The sequence below is a fragment of the Phocoena sinus genome, chromosome 13 (genome assembly GCF_008692025.1).
Source record: "Phocoena sinus isolate mPhoSin1 chromosome 13, mPhoSin1.pri, whole genome shotgun sequence".
NCBI lineage: Eukaryota > Metazoa > Chordata > Mammalia > Artiodactyla > Phocoenidae > Phocoena > Phocoena sinus.
This window is the reverse complement of record NC_045775.1, coordinates 58,367,884-58,381,560: the sequence shown is the minus strand read 5'-3', so window position 1 is coordinate 58,381,560 and position 13,677 is coordinate 58,367,884. Positions and strand designations below refer to the sequence as shown.

Genomic DNA, 13,677 nt, shown 5'->3' with positions numbered 1-13,677 from the left:
ATATTTGCTCCAGATTAATTATAAATACAATCAAAGCTTCCTCTGTGTCCAGCCTCAATCTTGTTCCTCTCCCTCTCATCCCTTCTTTGAAGGAAAATTATTCTGATTTTATTATTCACATGCATGTCCTTATACTTTTACTACTATATGTATACATCCATTACTTGTGTGTGTATATATATATATATATATATATATATACACACATAATATATATATTATTCATGAAGTAATCCAAATAATCCATAATACACAGGTATAATATGTAATATATATCTATATACAAACGGTGTATGCTTTATATATATGTAATCTTTTTGTTTGTTTTTTTCCTCAACATTACATTGTGGAGATTTATCCACATTTCAACCTGGAGCTCTCTCTAGTTCATTCACTTTCACTCCATTTTAAAACTACACCAAATTTATTTAGCCACTCTCCAAGTGTCTTCACTATTAGAATGACTGCTATAGTAAGCTTTCTTATACAGTCAGGGAAGTCAGTAAGAGCTATAGTCCTAGTCAGCTTGTATTTGAATTCTCTGTCACATATTAGCTATGAGACCTTGGGCAAGTCTCAAACCTTCTGTGTCTCAGTTTCCTTATCTGTAATATAGGGATTTTAACAGTACCTATTCCTTATAAAGATGGTTGTGAAGATTAAAAACTTCATACGTGTAAATCTTACACAACAGTACAACGGTGTTTTTATGAGGTAGACACTACAAAATGGAGCTAGTTCTAAAATATATGAGAATCCCAATGGTATCAAAAAATGTCTAAAATATATTTCAATACTTCCACAGTCTAAGACATGGTTCACTCCCCCTTGTTAGAGGATAGCAGCCTTTCTTTGTCTGGAGACCAGGCAGCTGCCTCCTAATGGTATACCTGTCATGATAATACTTGCTTTCCTCAAGACCTGCCCTCCCACCCCTCGTGGCTTCTATTCCAATAACCAAGGTCAACTCATCATTACCTGACTAGAAAAGTACTGTCCCTACTTCAACAGGAAAGCAAATATTTACTAAAGAGCTACAGGACCTGGCTAATATGTACTGACAGAAACCAGAAGAGCATGCCCAAGCATAGATCTTGAAGATGCTAAAACAGGGGATGCAGAATAAAACTGGAAAAAAAACACTGCAACCTGTCCTGCAACCTGGGATTTAAGGTACTGGCAAGGACACCTGAAGCCAGTCCTAATATACAGCTGAAATGGCTTGTTCATGCTTGGAAAAAGAATATGTTTACAGTAAATAGGGTAGAAATAGAGAATGCCCTGGCATGATACTGAAAAGGGGGTCAATAGGCTCTAAGAGGTGGGCATGCTAAAATGGACTTATTACATGAGACTAGAGAATCCCCCACCTGACCATGTTCCCCAGAAGGGCCCAGAACACTAAGCTATAAGGTACATACTAGTGAGGCAGTGTTGAAGAGCTCAATGGTAACTGCCTCTATAGGTCAATGTTGATGGTAGGACAGGCTGCCAAGAACAAGGCTCTTTAGCATCAATGGAGATGACAGCATTCTAGAATTGTAGAGGCCAGGTGGTTAGCATTTAACCATCAGAGGCTAAGTGGACATTATTTGCATAACAGTCAGCAAAGTGGTAATGGCACTGATCTATAAGCACCTTTAACAATGGCTATCCACCCAGCTAGAGATTACATTGCCCAGCTTTCCTTGCAACTCCGTGTAGCCATGTGCCAAACAACCTGATCAAAACGTGGGCAGAAGACTTAAATAGGCATTTTTCCAAAGGAAACATATAGATTACTAACAGGAACATGAAAAGTTGCTTAACATCACTAATTATTAGAGAAATGCAAATAAAACACCATGAGATATCACTTCACACCTGTCAGAATGGCTATCATCAAAACGTGTACAAATAACAAGTGTTGGTGAGGCTGTGGAGAAAAGGGAACCCTTGTGCACTGTTTAAGACTACAAATTGGTGCAGCCACTACGGAAAACACTACAGAGGTTCCGCAAAAAACTAAAAATAGAACTACCATATGATCCAGCAATTCCATTCCTGGCTATGTATCCTAGAAAAACAAAAACACTAATTCGAAAAGATACATGCACCCTGATGTTCATAGCAGCACTATTTACAACAGCCAAGATATGGAAGCAGCCCAAGTGCCCATCAACAGATGAATGGCCTGTTGTTATACAAAGATACATTTATATATACATATACATACACACACGTACACACACACACACACAATGGAATATTACTCATCCATAAAAAAGAATAAAATTCTGCCATTTGCAACAAGATGCAGGGACCTAGAGAGTTTTACATTAGTGAAATAAGTCAGACAGGGAAAGACAAATACTGTACGTTATCACTTATGTGTGGAATCTAAAAAATACAACAAATGAATGTATATAGCAAAACAGAAAGAGACTCACAGATATAGAAAACAAACTAGTGTATACCACTAGGGAGAGGGAAGGGAGATGAGCAAGATAGTGTTATGGGATTAAGAGATAAAAACTACTGTGAATAAAATGGATAAGCGAAAGGATATATTGTACAGCACAGGGAATTACAGCCATCTCTCAGTAATAACTTTAAACGGAGTATAATCTATAAAAATACTGAATCACTATGCTGTACACCTGAAACTAATATAATATTATAAATCAACTATAATTTTTAAAATGACAGAGAATATATCCATCACCCCCAAAAAGTTCCCTTGTGGTCCCCCTTCCTAGTCAATCCTCCAGAAATAAACATTGATGGATTAGTTTTCTTATACTAGAACGTAATATAAATGTCACTATACAGTAGGTATTGTTTTGTGCCTTGCTTCCTCAGGATTTTCTAAATAGACAATCATGTCATCTGCAAATAAAGTCAGTTTTGCTTCTTTCTTTCCAGTATGATGCACTTTATTTCTTTTTCTTGCTTTACTGGACTGGCTAGGACCTCCAGTCAACATGGAATAGAAGTTGTGCAAATGGATATCTTTGTTTTGTTCCCAACTGTAGGGAGAGAACTTTTCAATACTTCACTACTAAGTATTTTTTTATAGGAAGGAAATTTCCTTCTTTTCCTAGTTTTCTCTAAGGTTTTTTTAACAGGTATTAAATTTTTGTCACAATTGTTTTTAGGCATCTACTGGAATGACAGTTCTTTAATCTGTTATAGTGAATTTCACTGATTGGTTTTTTTTTATATATATATGATAAATTCACCTTGCATTTCTTAGACAAATTTCACTTGGTCATAGTGTATTAAAATCCATTTCACACATTGCTGGGTTTGACTTCTAAATATTTTGTTATAAGCAATGTGGGTTTGTATTTACTTTTCTTGTAATGTTCTTGTCTGATTTTGGTATCAGGATTATGGAAGCTTCATAAAATGAGTGGGGAAGTGTACTCTCTTCTATTTTGGAGAACAAAGTATAATATTGGTATTATTTGTACCTTGTAAGTTTAAGAGAAATCACTAGTGAAGTTCCTTGCAGGAAATTCTTAAATCGGGAACTCAATTTCTTTAATGGACATAAGATTCATCAGATTTTCTATTTCTTCCTGTATCAGTTTTGGTAAATTGTGTTTTTCAAGGAATGCATCCATTCATTTAGGCTATCAGTTTTACTGGCATAAAGTTTTACATAATTATTTCTTCATTATTCTTTTAAGGTCTGCAGGATCAGTAGTGATATTGCCTCTTCCATTCCTGATATTGATAATTTGTGTTTTCCAGCTTCTTTTTCTTGGTAAGCCTTGTCAATTTTATCAATTTTATTAGTCTTTTCAGAAAACTAACTTTAGGCTTTGTTGATCTTCTTTGTTATTTGTCTATGTTCTATTTCGTTGATTTCTAGTCCTATTCTTATTGTTTCCTTTTTTCTGCCTATTTTGGGATTAATTTACTCCTGTTTGTCTATCTTCTTAAAATAGAAGCAAAGGGCATCATTTTTACCTCTTTCTTCTCTTCTAATATAGGCATTTAGTATAAATTTCCCTCAAAGGACTACTTTAGATATATTTCACAAATGTTTTTGTTATGTTTTCAGTATTATTCTGTTCAAAATGTTTTCTAATTGCCCTTGTGATTTCTCTTGGATCCAGAGGTTACCTAGGTATGTGCTGTTTAATTTCAAAACACTTGAAGATTTTCCTAGATAATGTATTTTTATTGATTTTTAAATTTAATACCAGTGCCGTCAAAGAACACACTCTATATAATTTTGTCTATCTACTTCTATAGGTCCAGTTTAAGTATTCTATAATTTAAAAGCTAAAACAAAGGCGAATAATCTGCTAATGACTGCCTCAACAAAACTAGTGCATTAATTTCAATTTTACATCAGCTATTTATTGTAACCTCATTTCATCCGTTTCCCTATTCTATATTTTCTGTTATTTTTATAAGAAATAAGAGTTATACAAGCATAATCTAAAACAGAGGTTAATACCTTAAGAAAATTTTAAAAACTAAAAAAAAAGATTAAGAAAATGTAGTCAGTTTCAAATTAACTATCCTGGTTATTGTCAGATGCGAAATATATTCTAAACACAATGGTAAAAGATACAACATATGGAAGCAATCACTATTGAGGCATAAGTTTCCAAAATCTAATGTTTTCTAGAAACACACACACACACACACACACACACACACACACACACACACACACGCTCACCATGTAAGACCTATCGCCAATACAGTTGAATTCTAGAGTGGTTTCTACTGAAGGTTTTGTGGATGACTGAGGAATTAGATTACAAATACCGTTACTTAATTGCATTTCATCAGGCAATCTTACCTTAAAGTACATTCCACTTCCATTTCAGAATGTGTAGACAAAACACGAAAAATGTATTTGTCAACTAATAAAGAGAAACTATCTCCAGAATTCAACCAGTGCCATAGATTTGTCTTCAATGGTAAGAGCTGGCTCTTCTCAGAAGACTGATAAAAGCACGGATTTGTATGTATCTAACAAATTAAAGAAAAAGAATACAGTGATGTAGTAACTCAAAATCATGACAAAACTACAACGAAACATGAACTGATTCAAAATTTGTGTCAAAACAATTCTAAGTATAAACTTACACTTAAAAGTCTAATAAATCTGGCACTTCTAAGTATCATAATTATTATCTAAACATAAAAAAATAGTTGTAACATACCTCCCATTTCTCTAGGAATCAAAGAAAAAAGCAAAGTTATCAATTAACTGGTTAAAAGATACTTCTATTTTGTTTGAGAGATGACTGGACATTGGAAAGAGAAACATGAAAAATAATTATCAGTATGGAAACTGAGTCCCCCAATTTTGATATCCAAAATTCACTAATCTCTTGAAAATTCTCTTCTGCTTATTTTCCCCTAATAATTTCTTACTATGATTAAAAAATGAGAAACTATGGGAAGGAAATTCTTGATCAAATTTCTCAAGCAAACAACATACCTTTTTTCTTTACTCCTCACAGAGGAATCTTCTTATTTTGTTTAAATGAAATTCCCCTCTGAAGATCATCATCCATATTCAAATTGCAAGAGGTAAATATATCTCAATGTCAAAGCTATTACAATATTCCCTATTTTGAATTATGTTTCCACTGATTACCTCATGTTAGCAAAGATAATGAGAGTTGCCTCCATAATTAACACCTATTGAAAGGCATCTTAAAAATTCTAACTAAAATCAAGCTGAATTTAGCCATCTCCAGAATAGCCTTCTTGTCATCTAAACCACTGGGCCTTTTAATAAGCTTTAGCATATACCAAAGCAATCCACATTAATGCAGATCTTCAGTTTTTTAAAAGAATTTTACATAGAGCAACTCCCCCTACCACCCATTCATCTGTCTACTTCATCAGTATAAATGACTTTTTTCTAGAGACATCAACCATCTCTCCATTTAAAGCAAGGTAAATGTCACCCTGAGATTGGACATATGACAAACATTCTCAGTTCTTCTATTTATACTTCATTAAAGTATCTTGAGATACAACTAAATTTTCACACATCAAAACTTTTTCTGATCCCAACCATTTAATATATCTATAGGTGTTAAGATACGTTTTATTCACCCTGAGTTTGAACAGACTAGAAATGAGTATAAATTCAGTAGGTAAAAACTTCTGTTCCTACTGTAAAAAATATTCATTATGGAAAAATTAAGGAAACTTATAATAGTCCTCTTTTTAATGTATTTTGAAATTCTAGAAATGCATCAGTATTTTTTTTTCTTTTTACCCCTCAAAAATTTTCTTTTCATTGGGAAACTTGGTTAAAATTTTTATTAAATATAGTTACTTACATTTTTTAAAAATCTTAATCATTTATGGAATATAAACTAAGTAAGATATAAACAAGTCTAGAATATTGTTATAAAACATGAAGCAAATAATGTTGTTAAGTTAGGTAGATTATTTTGCATTATAATTTATTTTTCATTTGTTTTTATTTCTTAAAATGTCTATTTCTATGGAAAAAGCATAGGGTATTTCAAGCGTAAATACAGGATATTCTGATTTAGTTTCGATTATATATTAAAACACACCAAAATATCCACAAACTTTTACTGAACATCTACAACATTCTTTCATTCCATTCAAATGTCAAGTCCCAGATCATTTACCTCTGAAGTATCCCGAGTCCATCTCTCTTTAGCATTTGCAGTCACTGCCCTAGTTCAAACTCTTACCCACTGCTTGCATTTCTTGCTTATGCTAACATCATATCAAGTCTCCCTGATTTCCTTTACCTCACTGCTTCCTAAGTTATTTTTTTACATTTCCCTACATAAGGCCTCTGATGCTTCTCCAATATAAGCAAAGCATAGCAGTGGAGGCTCTTTATAAATCTACAGTGGTTTGCAACCTCATCTCTCACCTTCATACACCAAAATCTGCACCCTATACATACAATCTTTGATCCAATCATCGAGACCTACTCAAAAATGCTCTTTTGTTTACTACAGCCTCAGTAATGTCTTATCCCACCCCACCGTTCTGCTTGAACTATTGGAACCAGTCCCTATCAGTTCAAAGATAGTCATCTGATAAATCACCACTAGACTCCAAGGTCCATGGGTGCAGATAACTACCTAACACAGTTCTAACAGTCTAAGATTAAAATGACTACAGAAGCCTCTAGCAGCAGGAAGAATCAATGATATTTCAACTGTCAATCATTAGTGAATAATCTCAGGAACGGTTCCAAATAGTGTACTATAAGAAGTGAGGCTTGAAGTCTAATGTACTTAATAAAAATGCTACCTGTTGAATCACTTAAATAGAGTCACCCCTAAAACTGTTTGACTGCATTCTCTATAAGATGTCATATTAAATGATTTTTTTAAATTATAATCGGTACAATTAGGTAAACTAAATTTCAAACAGAATCCACTTTCATCTGCTAAAAAGCTCCTGGAAGCAAGCAGCTCGGCACGTGAGCTTACTGGCTTTCAAAATCCCAAGAAAATCATAAAAGTAACTTTAGTTGTCACTTCACATGACTTCTTCTGATCAAATACCATAATATACTTTTTAAAAAAAATTATTTACTTATTTATTTTCATTTGATGACTTGAATAATATATATATATTTTATACAGAAGGTTCTTATTAGTCATCCATTTTATGAGCATCAGTATATACATGTCAATCCCAATCACCCAATTCATCACACCACCACCCCCACCACCTGCTGCTTTCCCCTCTTGGTGTCCATACGTTTGTTCTCTACATCTGTGTCTCAGTTTCTGTCCTGCACACCAGTTCATCTGTACCATTTTTCTAGGTTCCACATATGTGCGTTAATATACGATATTTGTTTTTCTCTTTCTGACTTACTTCACTCTGTATGACAGTCTCTAGATCCATCCACGTCTCAACAAATGACCCAATTTGTTCCTTTTTATGGCTGAGTAATATGCCATTGTATATATGTACCACATCTTCATTATCCATTCATCTGTTGATGGGCAGTTAGGTTGCTTCCACGACCTGGCTATTGTAAATAGTGCTGCAATGAACATTGGGGTGCATGTCTCTTTTTTTTTTTTTTTTTTTTTTTTTTTTTTATGTGGTACACAGGCCTCTCACTGTTGTGGCCTCTCCCATTGCGGAGCACAGGCTCCGGACGTGCAGGCTTAGTGGCCATGGCTCACGGGCCCAGCCGCTCCACGGCACGTGGGATCATCCCAGACCGGGGCACGAACCCATGTCCCCTGCATCTGCAGACGGACTCTCAACCACTGCGCCACCAGGGAAGCCCTACGTGTATCTTTTTGAATTATGGTTTTCTCTGGGTATATGCCCAGTAGTGGGATTGCTGGGCCATATGGTAATTCTATTTTTAGTTTTTTAAGGAACCTCCATACTGTTCTCCATAGTGGCTGTATCAATTTACATTCCCACCAACAGTGCAAGAGGGTTCCCTTTTCTCCACATCCTCTCCAGCATTTGTTGTTCGCAGATTTTCTGATGATGCCCTTTCTAACTGGTGTGAGGTGATACCTCATTGTAGTTTTGGTTTGCATTTCTCTAATAATTAGTGATGTTGAGCAGTTTTTCATGTGCTTCTTGGCCATCTGTATGTCTTCTTTGGAGAAATGTCTATTTAAGTCTTCTGCCCATTTTTGGATTGGGTTATTTGTTTTTTTAATATTGAGCTCCATGAGCTGTTTATATATTTTGGAGATTAACCCTTTGCCCGTTGATTCATTTGCAAATATTTTCTCCCATTCGGAGGGTTGTCTTTTCGTCTTGTTTATGATTTCCTTTGCTGTGCAAAAGCTTTTAAGTTTCATTAGGTCCCATTTGTTTATTTTTGTTTTTATTTCCATTACTCTAGGAGGTGGATCAAAAAAGGTCTTGCTGTGATTTATGTCAAAGAGTGTTCTTCCTATGTTTTCCTCTAAGAGTTTTATAGTGTCTGGTCTTACATTTAGGTCTCTAATCCATTTTGAGTTTATTTTTGTGTATGGTGTTAGGGAGTGTTCTAATTTCATTCTTTTACATGTAGCTGTCCAGTTTTCCCAGCACCACTTACTGAAGAGACTGTCTTTTCTCCATTGTATGTCCTTGCCTCCTTTGTCATAGATTAGTTGACCATAGGTGCATGGGTTTATCTCTGGGCTTTCTATCTTGTTCCATTGATCTATGTTTCTGTTTTTGTGCCAGTACCATATTGTCTTGATTACTGTAGTTTTATAGTATAGTCTGAACTCAGGGAGTCTGATTCCTCCAGCTCCGTTTTTTTCCCTCAAGACCGCTTTGGCTATTCAGGGTCTTTTGGGTCTCCATACAAATTTTAAGATTTTTTGTTCTAGTTCCATAAAAAATGCCATTGGTAACTTGATAGGGATTGCATTGAATCTGTAGATTGCTTTGGGTAGTATAGTCATTTTCACAATACTGATTCTTCTAATCCAAGAGCATACGATAATATACTTTTAAATTAACCACAGAATCATGGAATTTGGGGAAAGGAACCAAAAACTACTTAGCTAAATTAGGAAAGAAAATAACTACATTTTAGACGCTAAACCATCTAAACAGTACATTTAACCAAGGCCTGGGGCAGGCCGGTGAGACTAATACAGAATAGGGAATGTTAAAGCAAAAGCTGCCAGGAAAATAAGCACTGTTACCTACATGCTCAAATTAAAGAAAAAGAAAAAAAAGACAATTCTGAAAGCTGCAATGAATATAGTCTATCTAGTTCTGGCAATTAAAATTCATGAGGATCTGGTTAAGTCCTTCCTAGGTGTTTCTGCAATTGGAAACATTTCTATTTCCTTTAAGTCTGTGTTAAAAGAAAGCAGTAAAATAAAATTTGGAGAAAAAGGGTAGAAGTAGAAGTTAAAAACAGGGGCTATACAAATTTGGTAGGCAATTATTTCATTGGTCAGTCATTTTATAAACTATATTAATATAAAATTTTATAAACAAGATGGCATAACAATGGAGATGCAGTGTAATTTATGCAACATCATATTCCTAAAAAGAGCTGTGAATTGATTTTTTTTTTAAGTTATAACTGAAATGTAATGTTTAGAAACCTTTCATTATGTTATCAGCCACCCCTAATTTATCTCTCAATGTGGCTCTCTGGCATATGGCTAGAGCTTTTGAGTGTTTTTGCACGTTGTTGGTCTTGGAAATGTTCCCTGTTACTCCTCAGCCTTTAAAGTGAAGCCTCCCCGTCCTCGGGTATATGCCATGGTCACCCATGAGGAATGGTGGGTAGCAGGAAGGACAAAAGTCAAAACAGGAATATACATATCTTCTGCCTGAACCCTGAATATTCTCTAAATGAGGTTTCCTTCTTATAAGCTAAGAGAAGACCATGTTCTTATTCATGAGTATTTTAAAGATTCAAACGAATCTCTAAACAATATTAAATAATGATATACTCCTAAGTTTATAAAAGCTAAGATGTTAAATACAAAGGCATAAAATTGTAAGAGAAGAATAGGTAAAATACTTAAGAAAGGAAAATGATTACGTTTCTTTAAAAACACATCACAAACCCAAAGTCAAGAAAACAGTCAGTTTGAGTATTTTTTCCTCAGCTGAAAGCACTTAATATTTAAATGATAGGTGGTTAAATATTAGGCATTTAGCAAATCATCCACAAAGAAAGTGGACCAATCTGTGTGCTCCGTGATCATCTTTTTCTTTTTCTAAAAATGTTCATACAGGAGATCCCAGAACTAAGAGCAAAAATGACATACCAAGAAATCTGATGTTCGCTCCTAAAACTCACATCTAAATAACTATTACTCATTGAGTAAGCTTTTTTTAAAAATCTATATCAAACAATATACACTCCAACTAAAAAGCCACACATACAAGAAGTCCAAAAGGTTGTTTCTTAAAAGTTATAAAATGACAAAAATTTATCAATATTTATAAAAAAGGAGAAGACAGACACAACATTTTCTGCCTCTATTCAAAAAGAGTCATGTACCACAATGTTCACTGCAGCTCTATTTACAATAGCCAGGACATGGAAGCAACTTGAGTGTCCATCAACAGATGAATGGATAAAGAAGATGTGGCACATATATACAATGGAATATTACTTAGCCATAAAAAGGAACGAAACTGAGTTATCTGTAGTGAGGTGGATGGATCTAGAATCTGTCATACAGAGTGAAGTCAGTCAGAGAAAAACAAATACCGTACGCTAACACATATATAAGGAATCAAAAAAACAAAAGAAAAAAAATGGCCATGAAGAACCTAGGGGCAAGATGGGAATAAAGACACAGACCTACTAGAGAATGGACTTGAGGACACGGGGAGGGGAAAGGGTAAGCTGGCTGGGACAAAGTGAGAGAGTGGCATGGACATATATACACTACCAAATGTAAAAGATAGCTAGTGGGAAGCAGCCACATAGCACAGGGAGATCAGCTCGTTGCTTTGTGACCACCTAGAGGGGTGGGATAGGGAGGGAGGGAGGGAGGGAGATGAAAGAGGGAAGAGATATGAGGACATATGTATATGTATAACTGATTCAGTTTGTTATATAGCAGAAATTAACACACCACTGTAAAGCAATTATACTCCAATAAAGACGTTAAAAAAAAAAAAGAAATGGTGCAAAGGATGCATTATCCCTGAAGGACTAGAACTAAAATGCAAATCAATTTTCTATCGCTTTCTATTGGAATTATCATTAAATATTAAACAAAGATTGATGTATACCGAAAAAAAGCGCTCCCTCTTATTTTGTGTTTTTTTAATTTGGAAAGCATTTTTTTAAAAAACAAAATGAGTTGTGGAAAAGCTATTTTAGTATTTTATAGTTATTTTACAAGTGCACCCATAATTTCATGGGAAGTAAAACAATCACAACTCAGAAATTTCATTGTGCAATAGAAAAGATACAATCACCCAAAGCTGCATATTTTGAGAATCAATACCAAATGGCAAAAAATACATATCTTTTGCAATTTATACACAGTTTAGAACTACTCTCTCAATCATCCAAGAACCAAAGAGTAAGTTTTTATTAAAATGAAATAAAAGCACTGACAGGGCTTCCCTGGTGGCACAGTGGTTGAGAGTCTGCCTGCTGATGCAGGGGACGTGGGTTCATGCCCCGGTCCGGGAAGATCCCACATGCCGCGAAGCGGCTGGGCCCGTGAGCCACGGCCGCTGAGCCTGCACGTACTGAGCCTGTGCTCCGCAACGGGAGAGGCCACAACAGTGAGAGGCCCGCGTACCGCAAAAAAAAAAGAAAAAAAGCATTGACAGCTATAAATTCACCCTGATGACATAACTAACCACTGGTGATACAGTCATTTACAAAGAACATCATCATTTTGCCTTCAGAATGCATTTTCTCCCTGCTGATACCAGACTGTACATCAAATTTAAACGACACACAAAAAAGCGAACATCATCTCCCCATGAGCTAATATTATCTCCTCATGCACTATTTCCAAGAACTGCTAAGAGCTAGAGGCTTTTCTAAAGGGAAATATTAGAGCAGGAAAAAAAGACAAATTCATCCAATTTAAAAGTCCAAATTAGTTACTCCCCTAATTGCATTCATCTATCATTGTCAAAGCTACTTTTTTATTTACTTAGATTTCTAATTTGAGGGAAAGCAAAAAAACATTTAATTACTTAAACATAAAGTGGAGTATACAGCATACAGAAGGGATCATCAAAACAAAATATCTGCTATATTTATTTATATAATTTTACAAAGTTTTTTAAACTAAAACTTCTCTCTCAACACTTTATTACAGTTGTATATATAATTTGCTTTAGCAGATCAAATAATTTGTGATTGACTAGAACAGAGAATAAGTGATATTTAGCACACATTATGATAAAATGAATAAACTGGAAGTTATCTGTCCATCTCATACTCATTACTTCTAATCTTAAACTTCCATTAACAAAGTCAGTGTTAGAATTCCTCTAAACTTCTCTAAATTGCATCTTGAAGGTGCAGCTACAATAAGATGCTGATTAAATAAATAAATCTATTTCAAGGGGATAGGTATTTTATTGAAACTATATTAATATAAACAAGAAATCAAGCATTACATAAAGCAAAGAACCCATACGTATATCACTAAGTCCAAGAAGCAGCTTTCCTTCAACTAATATAAAGTGAATTTCGTAACTCTTGGAATAAAATCCAAAACCCAGTTAAATATTTTTCTAAAAGAGCAATCAAATTCTAGTACTAGAACTGCACATTTCCTTAAAAAAACATTTTTAATGTCTTCCAATGTTTGGTAGTTTGGCATTACAGAAATAACTGCAATATACTGTACTATTCTTTACCCTTTTTTCATGTTATAAATATTCCATAATAATTTTTTAGAGACATAATACATGTAAGATATTATGTGTGGACCCAGTTTAAGAATATTACCATTACCTTTGATGTTACCAATGAGTCTTTACCTAACCACTCTCTTCTCAGTTTCCTCAGATGTAATTATCCTGATTTTTGTGCTTATCAGTTCCTTGATTTTCTTTATGGTTTCACCACCTATGTTTATGACCCTGAATATATTGTTTACTTTGTAGGATTTTTAATCTTACATAAATGAAGCCACACTGTAAATATTCTTCCAATGCTTGCTTTCATCATTCAGTATTATGTTCCTGATTTTAATCCATGCTTTTTCAGCTTTCACAGTACTG

At 34.5% G+C, this 13,677-nt stretch overlaps 1 protein-coding gene across 3 annotated transcripts in view; it reads right to left on the bottom strand.

The window, feature by feature from the left end:
* The window catches only part of APLF (aprataxin and PNKP like factor), an 86,852-nt gene that overhangs the window by 55,762 nt on the left and 17,413 nt on the right, over nt 1-13,677 (bottom strand). For all 3 annotated transcript variants that reach the window (XM_032653443.1, XM_032653444.1, XM_032653445.1), the window contains exon 3: nt 4,805-4,977. In XM_032653443.1, the coding sequence (XP_032509334.1) occupies nt 4,805-4,977 (173 nt within the window). The remainder of the gene's footprint in view (nt 1-4,804; nt 4,978-13,677) is intronic.